We start from the raw sequence: 18,835 nt of genomic DNA on the forward strand, positions 1-18,835 counted from the left end.
GTTGAGACTCCAGTTGAAACAAGTACAGAAAATCGTCTTTGCAACCCGACTGTACATAAAAAAATAAAAGAAAGAAAAAAAAAAAAATGGACTGGCAAACACGAATGATAAAGAAAACCGGAGTGGCGCTGTTTATCAAATCGGTCTTTTAAAAAATGTTTCAAAATGAAATTTTGTTTACATCAGAAGAGAATTTTATAGAATGTAGCTGCTTGTTGAAGTACAACGCCAGCGTAATGAAATATCTGTGGCCAACGCGCGTGACCTTATGGCACTGTACATGCGGGAAGTTCGATCTCAGCCTTCACGTAACGTACCCATTCGGTCCGCGGCAGAGTATTCTTAAAATACTGAGTATGTTTGGCAGAGAATATGTGTCGAGGAAATCGCTCTGACGCATTGTATTTTATAAAATTCCGTCAAAGAATGAGGAAACATCATAAGTGTCTGCCATGTATACGGTACCGAACTCACGTGCGTTGGCTTTAAGACCAGATTCTGGAGCCCTGCAGCCATGCAGTGACAGATTATAGTAGCTGTTGTATTTTGCACATACCATATAACAGGTTAATTCTGTGGGTTTTTATTTCTGGCTATTCTGTGGTTGAGGCCATCACGCAGAAATAAGTTCACGCATTTAAACTATCAGCAGAATTTTTTTATGCAGAAATAAACTTCGCTTAATATAATGACCTGTTATCTTAATCACACAAGTTTTTTTGTCTCCTGTCTAGTTATTCACACCGTATCCATTGTACTTCTGCATCAATCTATTGTCCACGAATGAATGGTTACCATTTCGGATGTGTAATCTTTACAAGTGTTTATCACAAAACAAACTAGTTTTATGAAATTTGACAAATGTTATGTAAATTTAGGATTCTGGCATCAATAATGCCATCAAGATATAAATGCAAGAACAATATGCATTAGAGTCATAAATCATGATTTTACTTCTGCAAAAAAAATAATTTGCTGCTTTTCTCAATGGTCACAGAAATAAACAAGAGGGCAATGATGGCCCTATATCACTCACCTGAGTACCATTGCACTTAATGATAAGATCAAGTTTTGACATAGATAACATAGGCATACACATAAAATATCATCAGGATGAATATTTTCTTGTAACAGTTCCTTTTGACCTATGGGTCACATACTAGTCAGGGCCAATCTCCATACCAACTTTGAGGGTCCTTGGCTCAAATTCTGCATTTTTGTACTAGCATGACTATTCCTTACCCTGGAAGACTTAAATATCTCATTAGAAGCTGCTAACGTATATTCATTTACATAATAAACAAGAGATCACAGAGTGATCTTGGCGCCCACCAATGTGCCATTTTTGAGTGTTCCAAATTTCAAGACTTACTGACTACCTCAAGGTCAAATTTCATTTCCTTACACAACACTGTGCATGTGGTCCAAATTCGAAAGCTGTAGCTTGAGAAATGTGAAAGTAGGTCACTAGGTCAATGTCAAGGTCAAAGTTTGTTTCGGTACACAATCCTATGCATGTGGTCTAAATTTGAACGCTGTAGCTACAGAAATGTGAAAGTAGGTCACTAGGTCAATCTTAAGGTCAAAGTTCATTTCGGTACACAAAACTATGCAAGTGGTCCAAATTTGAAGGCTGTAGCTTGAGAAATGTAAAAGTAGGTCACTAGGTCAAAATCAAGGTCAAATTCTATTTCGGAATACAAAACTATGCATGTGGTCCAAATTTGAAGCCTGTACCTTCAAAAATGTGAAAGTAGGTCACTAGGTCAATGTAAAGGTCAAAGTTCATTTCGGTACACAAAACTATGCATGTGGTCTAAATTTGAAGGCTATAGCTTGAGAAATGTAAAAGTAGGTCACTAGGTCAAAATCAAGGTCAAATTTTATTTCGGAATACAAAACTATGCATGTGGTCCAAATTTGAAGCCTGTACCTTAAAAATGTGAAAGTAGGTCACTAGGTCAATGTAAAGGTCAAAGTTCATTTCGGTACACAAAACTATGCATGTGGTCCAAATTTGAAGGCTATAGCTTGAGAAATGTAAAAGTAGGTCACTAGGTCAAAATCATGGTCAAATTTTATTTCGGAATACAAAACTATGCATGTGGTCCAAATTTGAAGCCTGTACCTTAAAAATGTGAAAGTAGGTCACTAGGTCAATGTGAAGGTCAAAGTTTTTTTCGGTACACAAAACTATGCATGTGGTCCAAATTTGAAGGCTGTAGCTTGAGAAATGTGAAAGTAAGTCACTAGGTCAAAATCAATGTCAAATTTCATTTTGAAACACGGAACTATGCATATGGTCCAAATTTGATGCCTGTACCTTCAAAAATGTGGAAGTAGGTCACTAGGTCAAAATCAAGGTCAAAGTTTTTTCCAGTGCACAAAACTATGCATGTGGTCCAAATTTGAAAGCTGTGGCTACAGAAATGTGAAAGTAGGTCTCTAGGTCAAAATCAAGGTCAACTCATGTCAAGGTTCATCTTGCCATTCAAAAATATACAAGTGGTCCGAATTTGAAGGCTGTAGCTACAGAAATGTGAAAGTAGGTCACTAGGTCAAAATCAAGGTCAACTCATGTCAAGGTTCATCTTGCCACTCAAAAATATACATGTGGTCCAAATTTGAAAGTTGTAGTTATTGACAAGAACATTTTAAAAGCTTTTCCTTATATAAGTCTATATGAACCATGTGACCCCCGGGGCGAGGCCATTTTTGACCCTAGGGCGATAATTTGAACAAACTTGGTAGAGAACCACTAGATGATGCTACATTACAAGTATCAAAGCCTTAGGCTTTGTGGTTTGGACAAGAAGATTTTCAAAGTTTTTCCTTATGTAAGTCTATGTAAACCATGACCCCCAGGGCGGGGCCATATTTGACCCTAGGGGTATAATATGAACAATCTTAGTTGAAGACCACTAGATGATGTCACATACAAAATATCAAAGCCCTAGGCCCTGTGGTTTTGGACAAGGGGTTATTCAAAGTTTTTCCCTATATAAGTCATTATAAACTATGTGACCCCTAGGGCGGGGCCATATTTGACCCCAGAGAAATAATTTGAATCATCTTGGTAGAGGACCACTAGATGATGCTTCAAACCAAATGTCAAAGCCCTAGGCTCTGTGGTTTTGGATAAGAATGTTTTCAAAGTTTTTCCCTATATAAATCTATGTAAAATATAGAAATAAACAAAGGGCCATAACTCACTCATAAATTGTTGAACCAGTCTGATTTTCAGGGGGACACAACTAGGGTACCAATACATCATTCTGACAAAGTTTGGTCAAAATCCCCCCAGTAGTTTCTGAGAAGATGCGATAACGAGAAATTGTTAACGGATGGACGGACGGACGGAATGACGGACGGACGGACCACGGACGCAGAGAGATTTTAATAGCTCACCATCTGATGATGGTGGGCTAATAAAGGGTGGTAATTTGTCATAAATTCAGTCAATATGTATCTAAACTGATTGTCCAAGTACATGTACATGTGATGGCATAAATTAAATTTCAGATCAGTATCTTCATTAGTTACAGAGATATACCAATTTTTAATTTGTAACAAAGGGAGGTAATCTGACATAAAATCAGTCCATAGTCATCTACCCCGATTGTCTCAGTCCAACTAATGACAATAATGAAATTTCAAATGAGTCCTACAAATACTTACTGAGATAAATCCATTTTTATTAAAATCAGGGGAGGTAATCATGCATTGGTATATGCATGTAGAAGATACAGAGTACAAGCCTTTACATTGATATACTAGAAATGTAAGTAAAAGTAGAAACATCTTAACCTGGAAGACATAAATAAAGTTTCAAACCAATCTCATTAGATTCATTCATATAAAAATAAAGGGAGGTAATTTGTCATAAATTCAGTCAATATGCATCTTCACTGATTGTCCAAGTCCATCTGATGGCATAAATGAAATTTCAGATCAGTATCTTCATTAGTTATGGAGATATTCCCATTTTAATTTGAAATAAAGTGAGGTAATTTGAGATAAAAAGTCCATAATTATCTACCCTGATCGTCTCTGGCCAACTAATGACAATAATGAAATTTCAAATGTATGTCCTATAAGTACTTACTGATATAAATTTTGATTAAAATCATGGGAGGTAATCAGATATAAAATAACTCCAGAACCTATGACTGAATCTGACAGCTTCATCATGGAATCCAAGATTTATTGTTCTTGAAAATATTTTGCAAGTTTGTATCAAATCAAACAATAAATGAAGTCTCTATATGGCTGCAAAAGCCAAAATAGCAAATTCTGGACCTTTAAGGGGCCATAACTCTGGAACCCATAATGGGATCTGGCCAGTTTTCACAAAAGAACCGAGATATTATGCCAATACAAGTGTGCAAGTTTGATTACAGTTGATTGCAAAATGTTGTCTCTATTGTGTTCACAAGCCAAAAATAGCAAAATCTGGCCCTTTAAGGGGCTATAACTCTGATACCCATTATGTGATCTGGCCAGTTTTCGAAAGGAACCAAGAACTTATGCCAATACAAATTATGTGCAAGATGATTGCAAAATGTTGTCTTTATCGCATTCATAAGCCAAAAAAGGCAAATTTTGGCCCTTTAAAGGGGCATAACTCTGGAACCCATAATGGCTTCTGGCCAGTTTTCAAAAGAAATCAAGATATTATGCAAATACAACTTGTGTGCACATTTTATTAAAATCATTTGCAAAATGTGGTCTCTATCGTGTTCACAAGACAAAAATAGCAAATTTTGGCCCTTGAAGGAGCCACAGTTCTGGAACCCATGACAGGATCTAGTCAGATTTGCAAAGGAACAGAGATATTAGGCCAATTCAACAAGTTTGATTAAACTTGATTGCAAACTGTGGTTTCTATCGTGTTCACAAAAAATTGTGAACAGATGATGGACGGACAGAAAACAGATGAAGGGCGATCACAAAAGCTCACCTTGTCACTACGTCTGATGACAGCGCGCTCGACAATTCGAATAATTGATTGAAGAATGGGGTCAAAATATTTCCACTGATATTCAGACAAAAGAAATAAATCGATTAGACAAACAATGTTCCTGTATTACTTTGATTTCGATAAGTTTTGCACTAAATGGCAATATATGAGCCAATATCAAAGTCCAAAAAGGGCCATAATTCAGTCAAAATCGTTATGTACTCTTGCCTACAGATGGAAATCATAATGATAAACAAGTGTTTAAAGTTTAAAAGCCATAATTATGTCAAATAGCTTTGACAAAACATCCGGACTTGTATGAAAACAGAACCAATTTCAAAGTCCAAAAAGGGCCATAATTCAGACCAAAATAGATGACAGAGTTATGTTCTCTTTCCTACAGATAGAGACTATTATACTAAACAAGTGATAAAAGTGTCAAAGCCATATTTCAAACACTTTACAAAAAATATGAACTGGTACGAAAAACTTAACCAAGATTTCTAAGTCAAAAGGGGCCATAATTCAGCCAAAATCCTTGAGGAAGTTATGTACTCTTGCCTATAACTGGACATGGTGATGGTAAAAAGGTGCTGAAAGTTTCAAAGCTTTATCTCAAAAGACTTTGTCAAAATATGAACTTGTACGAAATATTAACCCAGATTTCTAAGTCAAAAAGGGCCATAATTCAGCCAAAATCCTTGATGGAGTTATGTGCTCTTGCCTATAACTGGACATGGTGATGGTAAACAAGTGCTGAAAGTTTCAAAGCTTTATCTCAAAAGACTTTGTCTAAATATGAACCGGTACGAAAAACTTAACCAAGATTTCTAAGTCAAAAGGGGCCATAATTCAGCCAAAATCCTTGATGGAGTTATGTGCTCTTGCCTATATCTGGCCATGTTATGACGGGCAGTTAACCTAACCAGTGGTCCTGGATTCTGTACCAGTACAAACCTATTCTCCGCAAGTAACTGCCAACTTTCCCACATGAATCAGAGGTGGAGGACTAATGATATCAGACACAATGTCGTTTATCAAATAGTCACGGAGAACATACACCCCGCCCGAGGATCGAACTCGGGACCCCGAGATCCGTAGACCACCGCTCTTACTTATTGAGCTAAGCTGGAGGGCTTGTATTACAGTTGAGATTGAACATGTGACCACCTGTATTAAGTGACTTTTATTTAATGACCACTTCAAGTACCCCATATTGTGAAATCATTATATACTGCGGGGGGGTGCATAACTTTTTGTGGGTTTTGTGGTTAGCTGACCCACAAATTCATATCTCCATATCGCAATCTTTCCATATCAAATATTTCTATGTGTTTTTACTTGCAGTAAAATATTAGTTCATATTGTAAAACAATTTTTAAACAAAAAAAATGTGCTGTAAGAAAACACAGAAATAAAACACTGTTTGAGACAAGCAATCCTCAAAGAAAAAGCGTGTCGAAGAAAATTTTCATATTAAAACTAGGCTGTGTACCTCAAAGAACTATAACCAGGTATCTTTCATGGAAGCATATAGGGAAATAATGAACCTTGGGCAAAATTTATCAATTTGTATGTTTTAACTCAAATATCTTCTCAACAAAATAATTTAATTGACTAACTGACTCATTTCGTTGGATCAGAGTTAGGTTCGGACAAATACACATTTTGTCAGAATACTGGAGAGGACCTGGGACAAAAGTCACAAATACACTGGGTGTCTTTCTGCAGAAACCTGAAATATAACACCTGTGCAGATAGACTAGTTATTGCTATACAGTGTTTATAGTCTCTTTGTTATTATAAAAACAAAAATATAAGCTTTTTTCTTTATCTTTCCAAAATTCATTTTCCACGAAATTACATCCTTCTGAAATAGCTTTTCATGCAAAAACCACGAAATTTGGCTTGACGATTTTAAATTATTTCACAGTAAACTTTTTTGCTATGTAAATGCATTCTATTATAAAACTTTTCTACTATGTGATTAGTGGCTACATAAAACAGCCCTAGGAAGTACAAGTCTTTGCATTATACATTTGTTACATATAATTCCTATTAAGTGACCGTGTGTGGATTTCTCTTTGATCATTTTCAAATAAACTGGTCTACTTTGTGAATATTTTTATGCATAATTATCTATACAGAAAACTGCCAACCAAACAAATACTGCACAGTGACCTGATTGCTTTTAAATGCCTGCCACCCAAAAACAGAACAAAGGAAAACCCCTGGATCAGAACTAGACATATTGTTTGCAGCACAGCACTGAAAATGGTTGTCAAACATGACATTCTTCAACAACTTGTATGTTTGGATATACATGTATTTCAACTGTAGAACTAATCGTTAAGAGTGTATACCCACCTGTTATGAAATGACCGATTATCTTCAAGGAAAGCAGGAGAAACTCCAACCTTAATGTACTTTATCACAGGAAGCAATCAGATGTGGTCTTCATGCTATAACATTCAGCAAATGGACATATAATACAGCATGACACCTGGTCTTTGTTGGCATTTTAGAGACACTAATGTTTGATTTCAACAGTAACAGTGGTCCGAGCACTGATTTTCAAATACTTGCATAATGAATGCATCTGCTTAATGTTTTCTTGAATCGTTGGTATTGATGTCGGAGTTATGGACATTGTGTCAGATGATGTGGAAGATGATCAGGAGCATGCAACTATCACAGTTTAAAGCATCACATTTCAGTAACTACAGACTGACAGAAACATCAAACCTTTAACCAGGAGTCTGAACATGGATGCAAGTGAGGATAGCTTTCCCTATATACTTCAAGTAGTCCAGCTAAAATGGTGTTTTCAGTTATACATAATTTCTTCTATGTCAACTGTGAAAGAAGTTCTAAAACTTATATTATTCACTCTCGACACCTCATTCCTGATAGAATCCATCGTTACGAGGGTATGAGAGAAGAGGCCAGACCACGTCTTTGGTATGACGCAGCCAGGGATCAAACCCACAACCTCCCGCACTCGAAGCGGACGCTCTACCACTAGGCTACCCAGACAGTTAAATAGTGTTTTAGGACCAACTGGAGACTTGTTATGAAACTTAACTTGAACAAACCTGTGTGAATAATCTCATGTTTGTCCAAACAGTGATGTGTCTTAAAACTCTTTCCACACACGTAACACTGAAATTGTCTGTGCATCTGATGAACAGTGTTAGAATGATGACGCAACTCCCTTTCCTTTTTAAACACCTTCCCACATACAGAACAAGGGAAATGTCCTTTTTCCCCATGAACACAATGCTGATGATAATTCAGAGCCTCTGTAATAACAAGTGTTGTTAAATATAACATAGCTTTATCTATTTAAGATTTAGAGTAAAATCAACAGTACGATTTGCTAAACTTGGGAATTTGTTTATGAAAGGGGCATAATTTCGCAGAAAACTAGAAATGCTTTTGAGAAAACTGCATGTCTCCCACAACTGCCTAATCATCTAAATAGGAAGTCAGTCTTTATATACTGTTTACTTAATGCACTCCTGACACCAAAAGGACGCCTATACTACTAGCAGTATAGGCGCCGGTTTAGGGGTAAAACTGCAAAAGAAGTCTGAGTGCTTTTGGTAAATCAAAGGCCATAACTCCGAAGTGCCTAGGCCGATTTGGCTAGTTATCGAACTTGGCCGAGCACTTATTGGCAGACACATTTTGTTAAGTTTGGATGAGAAATGTTCGACTTACAGTGCGGACAAGCTTTGTGACAGAAGACACACACACACACAGAGACAGGAGTAAATCAATATGTCTCCCACACCACTGTGTGGTGGGAGACATAAATACACATCAGTGTTATTGTTGCCACACATGCAGATGATGATGATAAAGATACATTTTAAGTTTCAAGTCATTATTTTATGTTGTACTAATGTTATATCAAATAGTCCAAGAAATTGGTGAAATAATTGTGCACTTTCTGTGAAAAGTATGAAACTTGGCATGATTGTAGATGGATGTATTGTTATTCATTTTCAAGTGGAAAGCAGGTTGTAGATATTCAAAATGGCCGCCATAATTATCATTTTCGTTAAACATACTCTAGCATTGTATACATGGCGAGAAAAAAAAAAATTAAAAAGTAGCAGAAAGTAATATTTAGGTACAAATAAGCTCTATCTGCAAACGCCCGCTTAGCTCAGTAGGTAGAGCGTCCGTCTACGGATCGCGGGATCGTGAGTTTGATCCTTGGGCGGGGCGTGTGTTTTCCATGACTATTTGATAAACGACATTGTGTCTGAAATCATTAGTCCATGTTGGAAAGTTGGCAGTTACTTGCAGAGAACAGGTTTGTACTGGTACAGAATCCAGGAACACTGGTTAGGTTAACTGCTCGCCGTTACATGACCGAAATACTGTTGAAAAACAGCGTTAAACCCAAAACAAAACAAACAAATCTATCTGCAAACAGAAGAAACTCAATATGGCGGCGTAATCCAAAATGGCCGCCATAATATAATTTTTCCATGAAAATCGCTCTTCAAATGGACGAATTATACGAAAGTTATAATAAAACGTTGCGTGGTACATGTAGAACATATATTTGTGATGTACATTCCTCAAACAATTTTACATTAACAGTGGATAAACAAATTCAATATGGCCGACAAATTTCAAGATGGCTGCCACAAAATATTTTTCCAAGAAAATTGTGCGTGACTTGGTCATACTGTGAACATTTTGAAGCATTGCATGGTAGTTAATATATTTGTATAATGTGCTCCTCAAACAATTGTAAAACTGACATTGAATAAATAAATTTGATATGGCCAATAAAATTCAAAATGGCCACCATAAAATATTTTTCCATGAAAATCTTACGTCAGTTGAGCATATTGTGTGAATAATGTGATATGTTGCATGATGGTATAAAGATTGGTAAAATATGCTCATAAAAATCTAACACGTACATTGGGTAAATAAATCAATGATTATGACCAATGAAATCCAAAATGGCCGAAAAATAGAAGGAAAGTACACCAGACCTCATGTATATACAATAGGTCATAGTAATTTCCATTGGATTATCCATATACAGCATTGATTGCTCATGTTGGCATAATTATGTTGTTCTTCTGTCATTGACTGACCCTAGCTTTAATCTGCCCTTTCATTTTAAAAATGTTTCATTGCAGCAATTAATGAAACATTTACAAAATAATAATTGAGGAGACGGATAAATAACAATGTTTAGTACCCCTTTTTTGGTATGTCACAGTAAGGCTGCTGTCCCTCCATTATGGCAGTACTGACACAATATTTCTGTTGCACATGTTCTGCCATATGAAAAGACAATAAACTACTCATATATTGGCAATATTACACTACCCTTGGATCTCGCAGATACCACACTGTAAGCCCTGGGGCCATATTCATAAAGCATCTTAAGTATAAGTTTTGACTTAAGTTTAAGATTTTACTTAAGTTTGTGGTGATTTCAACTTAAGTCTAAGTAAAAACTTAAGTTCTAGCTAAAACTTAAGATACATAAGAAATGACTTATTGAGTCAGAACATAAAATAGCGTGGTGAGTACGATTAAAGTGTTGATTTCAGATAAAAGCACTTTAAATATAATTGTGCATGTTGTTTCTATGTTGTTTTTTTAATGTTTTCGTCCACAATAAAAAACAAGAATTACCTATTAAGTTGTTTTATGAATAACAAATATACGTAAGTAAAATAAATTTCTAACCTAAGTAATACTTATTAAGTAAATAATCAATTTCTTATACTTAAGATGCTTTATGAATACGGCCCCAGGTGTTGCTTTCAAGGCAGGTGCTGGTTTCTTCCATTTTTCACAACAGAATAATGTGGTCGGATCAGCTATCCTACTAGTAGATTTCCCATACGATGTCACATCTGTTGAAAAGTCTTGGAAAAACCTTTACATGTGTGACTACCTATGGTGAATACTCGATAAACCCTTAGTGGGACCCATTTTCAGTCTGTTCAAAATTCCAGCCCCATAGTAATTATGGATGCTTCAGTTAATGTGACACTCATAGACAGATTATCAAGTGTTGAAAGTAGTTCTAGAATTGTTTCTGACCGCAAACTACCCAACATGGAGGGAACCCGAAATTTTTCAGTTAACTGGGCAGAATGTAGAAACATGTTTGGATTCTTTTCTGAGAAGGATGTCTCAGGTGTCCAAGTTGGCCTTCGTGAACAGCTGGGTGAGGTCAAATGTAAAACACAACAAGATGTCTACTGATTCTTAGTCTGCAGTCCATCTACTATTGTCTAGCAGGTCACAAATAGGCTTCCATATGGCTATCTTGATAATACAATTCACCCGGTGTAATCAAAGCCTTATTCTCACCATATGTTATTGGTCTATTTCGCTTTATCTGTTTAGCGATTGCTTACAGTAGCGGTTCGTATGCCGTAACTGCAGTCTTGTGACTGTGGTGGTGGGCATTAGCCTTGATAATGTACATTGAGTGGTACATTTTCTCTCTCAAGTCTGCATTACTGTGATTCGATCAGTTTTGCAGGACATTGCAGTGGATGTTTGGCAGTTTCTGGGCATATGAGACAAAGCCTTTTTTAATACCCTACTTATCAGGTGAACATACATCTGACATGCTTATTATATTCATTAGAAGAAACCTAACATTATACAGATGTTAATTTTTCCTACTGTAAATGTCATATTGCAAGACTATATGCCATAGTTATAAAATCTATAAGACCTTTTGGACGCATTATGAGAAAACAACCATACAAAATAATAGCAGACTCGGTTTGACTGAGTCTGTTCATGAAAGGTAATGGGTAGTGCAACTCTCCTCACGCCACCTAGCATCGGCTTAAGCGGAATTCTATTATAGCGGATATTAAATGCATTCCACGATCCTCGAACAATAAAATATAACAACACTGAATCCACGACCAAAAACTAGCCATATTATTACTACTGTTTTATGCGGAAAGAAAATGATGCAAACATGTTTGGTTATGGTAAAGTAATTTCAGTAATATAACTCACAATACATAGCAGCAGGTGGCCAAGTTGTTTACAAATTATTAGATATGTAAGTAGCACAAATTAAAGATTGCTTATAAACAGAACAATAAATTGACAATAGCACAAATTCAGTAATTGATAGTTCTTTCACATTAATATACTATCTACAAAAAGTATTTTATTGTGCAAATTAACTAATTTGGATATTAGAATGTGTAGTTAACAACTTTTATATACCTTTTATACACATCTGGACTGGAAATTGAATTGTACTATTAAAATAATTGTTAGTAACTTATAAACTACATGTATACATCTGTGTCTATGTTGCATGGTTCTTTTTTTACTTTTTGTCTCAACTTTGTAAAGAAACTAATATCAATACAAAAACAGTTTTCATATTTACTTTATGCACTGTACACTAACATAAGCATTATTGACCTTAAAAGCACCTGTTATATACCTATCTAAGTCAATTGTTTCACAATGTTTTGTAATCACAAACATTTACTCAAAACATTTATTAATATGAACAAAACGTTCACGTGAAAGTAGTTGGTAAAATAATATGTGAATACATTTGGAATTTTATATATTGTTTTACTTATGGCCTCTTAGGAGGTGGGGGTCGGGGCAACTTTTATTTAAAACAAGAGCTGTCTCCATAGGATGACACATGCCCCCGATGGCACTTTGAATGAATAGTTATGGCCGATGTTAGAGTTTAGGACCTTTGACCTACGGACCTGGGTCTTGCGCGTGACACGTCGTCTTACTGTGTCACACATTCATGCGTAGTTATTTTAAAATCCATGCATGAATGACAAAGATATGGACCAGACACGCCCATCAATGCACTATCATGAAATATGACCTTTAACGTCTAAGTGTGACCTTGACCTTTGAGCTACGGACCTGGGTCTTGCGCGCGACACGTCGTCTTACTGTGGTACACATTCATGCCCAATTATTTTAAAATCCATGCATGAATGACAAAGATATGGACCGGACACACCCATCAATGCACTATCATGAAAAATGACTTTTAACGTCTAAGTGTGACCTTGACCTTTGAGCTACGGACCTGGGTCTTGCACGCGACACATCATCTTACTGTGGTACACATTCATGCCAAGTTATTTGAAAATCCATCCATGGATGACAAAGATATGGACCGGACATGCCCATCAATGCACTATCATGAAAAATGACTTTTAACGTCTAAGTGTGACCTTGACCTTTGAGCTACGGACCTGGGTCTTGTGCGCGACATGTCATCTTACTGTGGTACACATTCATGCCAAGTTATTTGAAAATCCATCCACGGATGATAAAGATATGGACCGGACACGAAAATTGCGGACAGACCGACAGACTGACAGACGGTTCAAAAACTATATGCCTCCCTTCGGGGGCATAAAAAATCACATTTACAAAAGAAACCAGCTTTTATTATTATTATTATTATTATTATTATACCAGATTTATATAGCGCCCTTTTCATGATCAATTTCACGTTCAAAGGCGCTTTACATAGTTCAAATGCAGCCACACAGGGCGCATAATTCATCCTCTACTAGTACAGACACAGAGCGATCTGACCAGAGGGACAGAGTGAGACAAAGCCCTCACGACAGAGAGATCAGAAATCAGATACAGGCTTGTCCGGCTAACTTAGCCTAGCTCGTTGCGAATAGACAGCCTGGTTCTTTAATGTGCCCAGTGTATAGCACTGATACACGCAAGGATTGCCTGGGTTCCTGACCAGTACACCTCTAATTGGGTGGGAAACACTGAAAAGCGTTTCTGATAATTCCCGAGTAGCCGCCGGGGATTGAACCCCCAACCTCAGGATTGGAAGGCCAGTGTGCAAACCACTGAGCTATCCGTCCACCTACGTAACTGTTTAGTATCAAGCAATAAAAGTAACTTAGGATAAGAAAATTGTATTTTCAGTCCACACAATATGTATATAACATGGCTTGAATACGTTAGAAAAGAAAATCAAGTGTCAGTTTGTAATCTATAAATAGATTCGTAGTACTGGCCATCTTGGAATATAATGACCATTATGGTTTTTGTTTCAATCAGATGGTCTTAATTATATAAGGGTATACGTTTTATATATTACTGTTCCAAGTAACATCCTTTACGTGACGTAATCAATTATCTCGCCATTTTCAAATAAAAGATTATATTTGGCAGCCATCTTGTATTTTGGAGGCCATATTGATTTTTTAATATAAATCGCAATCATATTCAAAGCGTAAGATATATTCCACTATTATTCCAAAGCTTTATTACAGGATACACACACTTGTTTTGCCATTTTCTTAGTAAACTAAATTATGGTCCCAGTCTTAAATGAAGCGTATAATATTTATGTACTGCCGTGCCAAGTTTCATGCTTTTCACAGAAGGTGCACAATTCGACCCTTTTTATGCATGGATTTTTTGGACTAAAAGCAAAGATACGGGTAGCCAAAAAGTCTTTAAGTATGAACATGATGAAAGGGGTATAATCATGTCAAAAATACAATTAGAGTTATGAGGATTCTAACCAAACATGTCATGCAGATGATGATTATAAAGAAATATTTTTTAATTTCAAACCATTATCTTTTAAATGTACTAAAGATATTTTATAAACCAAGCTTTTGAAAAAATTTAACATGAAAATAAATCCAAGCATAAAAACTTGGGTGACCTTGACCTTGGGTATAATGGGCCCAGCACCTACACATACTTTGTGTGTATGCTTTACAGTATTTATTTGAACTTTCAGTAAGATATATGCAATAGTAAACAAGGAGTGCGTTCAATAAACGCTTGATGCCGCAGAGGCATCCTTGTCGATAGATTTTGCACCCAAGTTCAAAATGAGGTCAAGGTCAAATTGTGACCTCTAGAGTGTTAACAAGCTTTTTCTTTGATTTTTTTAATCTTGTGATCCAGTTTTTGATGCTACATGATCCAGATTTGAACTTGTTTTTACTGGTTTTTTGACCTTGTGACCTAGTTTTTGATTCTTTATGATCTGGATTCAAACTTGATCTAGAGGTCATCAAGACACACATTCTGAAAATTTTCCAAAGAGATATACTATAAATGTGGCTTCTAAAGTGTTAACAAGCTTTTCCGTTAATTTGACCTGGTGACCTAGTTCTGACCTCAGATGGCCCAATATCCAACTTGTCCAATATTTTATTGAGGGTAAAATTCTGACCAAGTTTCATTAAGATTGGACCAAAATTGTGACCCCTAGAGTGTTAACATGCTTTTCCTTTGATCTGACCTGGTGACCTAGTTTTTGACCCCACCTGGCTTAGATTGGAACTTGTCCTAAAGATCCTGAAGATTAACATTCTGGCCAAGTTTCAATAAGGTAAGTCATAAATGTTGCCTCTAACTAGCTTTTCTTTTGAATTGAACTTGTGACTTAAGTTTTTGACCTCACATGACCCAGATCTGATCTTGACCCAAAGATCATCAAGGTTAACTTTCTGACCAAGATTCATGAAGATACAGTCATAAATGTGGTCTCTAGGGTGTTAACAAGTTTTTCCATTGATCTGACCTGGTGAACTAGTTTTTGACACCTCCTGACCCAGATTTGAACTTGACCTAAAGATAATCAAGATTAATATACTATGTTTCATAGATATATTGTCATAAATGCGGCCAGCCGCCTCTAGAGTGTTAACAAGTTTTCTTTAATTTTACCTGGTGACCTAGTGTTTGACCCCACATGACCTAGATATGAATTTGACCTAAACATCATCAAGATTAAGATTCTGACCAAGTTTCATTAAGATAATTATGGTCATAATGTGGTGTCTAGTTTTAACTGGCTTTCCTTTGTTTTGACCTAGTGACCTAGTTTTTTACCCCATATGACACAGATTTGTACCTGGCCTAAAGATAAGAAAGATTAACATTGTGACCAAGTTTCATGAAGATTCAGTAATAAATGTGACCTCTAGAGTGATAACAAGGTTTTCCTTCGATGTTTTTGATCTGGGGACCTTGTTTTTTCACCCACTTGACCCAAACTTGATCTTAACTTCAAGATATTTGTTGGGTTTAACTTTGCACCAACACAATTATAGGTCAAATGGCGACTTTCCAGCTTTTAATGGTGGAAGAAGACCCCAGGTGCCCCTCCGTGCATTTTTTCATCACGAGCAGGCACCTGGGTAGAACCACCGACCTTCCGTAAGCCAGCTGGATGGCTGAATTCAAGATAATCAAGATTAACATTCTGATCAAGTTTCAGAGAGATGTTTCCATAAATGTTGCCTCTAGATTTTAAAAAGCATTTTCCTCTGACTTGACCTTGTGACCTAGTTTTTGACCTCAGGTTAGCCAATATCAAACTCATCCAAGATTTTTTTGAGGGTAAAATTCTGACCAAGTTTCATTAAGATTGGGCAAAATTGTGACCTCTAGAATGTTAACAAGTTTTTCCTTGGATTTGACCTGGTGACCTAGTTTTTGTCCCCACCTGATCAAGATTGGAACTTGACCTAAAGACCCTAAAGATTAACATCCTGACAAAGTTTTATTAAGATATAGTCATAAATGTGGCCTCTAAAGTGTTAACTAGTGTTTCCTTTGATTTGACCTTGTGACCTATTTTTTGACCCAACATGAACCAAATCTGAACTTGACCTAAAGATAATCAAGGTTCAGGAGCTGTAGAACGATGGACCAGTCCATTTTAGAAATTTTGCATGGTAAAGGTTTATGTTAATTTAATATGGTGACCTAATGAAGACAGCAATCAAAGTTGTGGCTGCTTTTTGACAGAAAGTGCTAAAGTGAATTTTGAATTGCTGATATTAGGCCACATTATAATAAAATTCTTGTTGCCGCTTTCAACAATAATAAATTCAACAATCTGTAGCCAGTTCTTTGAATTTGTAGCATTTATCTGCACTGGCGAATGGCAGAGGAGGCCCCGATTATGCTAAAGGTAGAAAGTCACTAAATCTTATCCTGAAAAGAATACAGGTTGAAGGTCAGTGTTATCAAATGACTGGTGGGTGAAAAGAAGTAAAACAAGAGCTGTCCGGAAGACAGCCAGAGCCCGACAATTCAAATAGTTGTCCAAGAAGCAGGGATATTAATCTAATGCTTAAAATCCACATAGTATCAACTTAGTATCTACATTAGTTTTGGAGATAGAAACGTGCGTGCAAAACTTTTAACCAGAAGTCCAAAAGGGAGGGTAAATTTCAAACTATACAAGTCACAGTTATGGGACTTGAATCAATTAACTAGTTTTATAACCCTGAAGACAAATGTGAAGATTTAAAATAAGTTTCAATTTTATATGCCTTTAAGTGATAGCTATATGTATGCTATTAACTGGGATTTTCGAAGTCCAAACTGGAGGCATAATTTGGCCAAAATGTATGTCAGAGTTATGGGACTTGGTGCTATCACCCCAAATGCTAGCCTCAAAGACACAATGAATTTCCAGTTTAATATCTGCATTAGTTTTGGAGATAGTTACCTGCATTTTAAACTTAACCAGGATTTTCTAAGTCCAAAAGCGGCATAACTTGGTTAAACTGCATATCAGAGTTATGGGACTTGGTGCCATCACCTAGTTTCAGAAGACACAAGGTGAAGTTTCAAGTCAACATCTGCATTAGTTTTGGTGATAATTATTTGCTTGTAAAACTTTAACCAGAATTTTCTAAGTCCAAAAGGGGTCATAATTTGCCAAAATACATGTCAAAATTATGGTTTGACATAGAAAAAGAAAAAAGTAAGTTTCAAAGCTACACGCCTTTAAATGATAGCCATATGTACATGCATGCAAAACTTTAACCAAGGTGTGATGCCAGTGTAAGTATTTTGAATACATGTAGTCAAGCTAAAGTTACGAAAAGAATTGTACTTACTTTCAGAAGGGTAAATTCCTCCACAAACTGCACATAAACATGGCTGGGATGTGTGGGCATATTCCATATGACGCTGCAATATAAGTTTTGAAAAAAAAACACAATGTCACAATTTGGAAGTATAAGCGGTGTTCAGTAATACCTAGAAAAGTGCACCCATTTCTTCACATATCATTAAACATCCATGAAATTGTAGATTTATAAAAGGAATGTTAAAATATCTTTTATTCGACAAATAAAAATTAAATGCTAATCCCCATTGCAACATCATGTGACATCCCAGAATAAGAAGGGCTAAGTATTAGTTACGCCCTTTTATGAATTTTACATTTTTTGAAAATACATACCAAGGAGCATAATCCTACCAATAATAAATGGGCTTAAGTATAAAAAGTTTTCAGAATCATAGTAACAGAAGGGGGTATCTGCAATGATGTACAGTCAAACCTGCCCTAAGCCACCACACAGGGGAAGCTGAGATTGTGGTCTCTTAAGACAGGTGGTCTCTTAACTCAGAATAGACTTCTGAGCATGTATTTCGGTAAAGAAGCTATCATGAAGAAACAATTGCTACTACTATGGAGTTTATCAAGTACATGTATTAAGAAAATGTACCGTAGATCCTAGTGTATAATGCACATTTTTTAACCCCTGGAACCACCCCCGAATCTTGGGTTTATATCATACACAGACATAGACACAAGTTTGTTTATGATTTCTGCCATTCTGGTAAAGGGAAACTACTCTCAGAGCTAACTGTATAAGCTAAAAACTACGTTCATATGATTTGTATATGACGCAGGACCACTATTAGGTAATAGTAGTTATAATTTTTCTTTAAACAAACTTAATTTATATAAAGTTATGTATTTAGAGGAAAGAAATATCAACAATTGTAAATAATATATTACGACTATTATCTTTAACCGATATCAAATTATGAACAACATAA

General features: G+C 36.1%; 1 protein-coding gene across 2 annotated transcripts in view; it reads right to left on the bottom strand.

The window, feature by feature from the left end:
* The window catches only part of LOC123554102 (uncharacterized), a 62,725-nt gene that overhangs the window by 25,454 nt on the left and 18,436 nt on the right, over positions 1 to 18,835 (bottom strand). The window contains exons 3-4 of one of the 2 annotated variants that reach the window (XM_053548466.1): positions 17,884 to 17,956; positions 8,056 to 8,262 (exon numbers count right to left, since the gene is read on the bottom strand). In XM_053548466.1, coding sequence (XP_053404441.1) covers positions 8,056 to 8,262; positions 17,884 to 17,956 — 280 coding nt within the window. The remainder of the gene's footprint in view (positions 1 to 8,055; positions 8,263 to 17,883; positions 17,957 to 18,835) is intronic. The other variant, XM_053548467.1, reaches the window with a different exon arrangement.

This window comes from Mercenaria mercenaria, chromosome 7, assembly GCF_021730395.1.
Source record: "Mercenaria mercenaria strain notata chromosome 7, MADL_Memer_1, whole genome shotgun sequence".
In the NCBI taxonomy this organism is placed as follows: domain Eukaryota; kingdom Metazoa; phylum Mollusca; class Bivalvia; order Venerida; family Veneridae; genus Mercenaria; species Mercenaria mercenaria.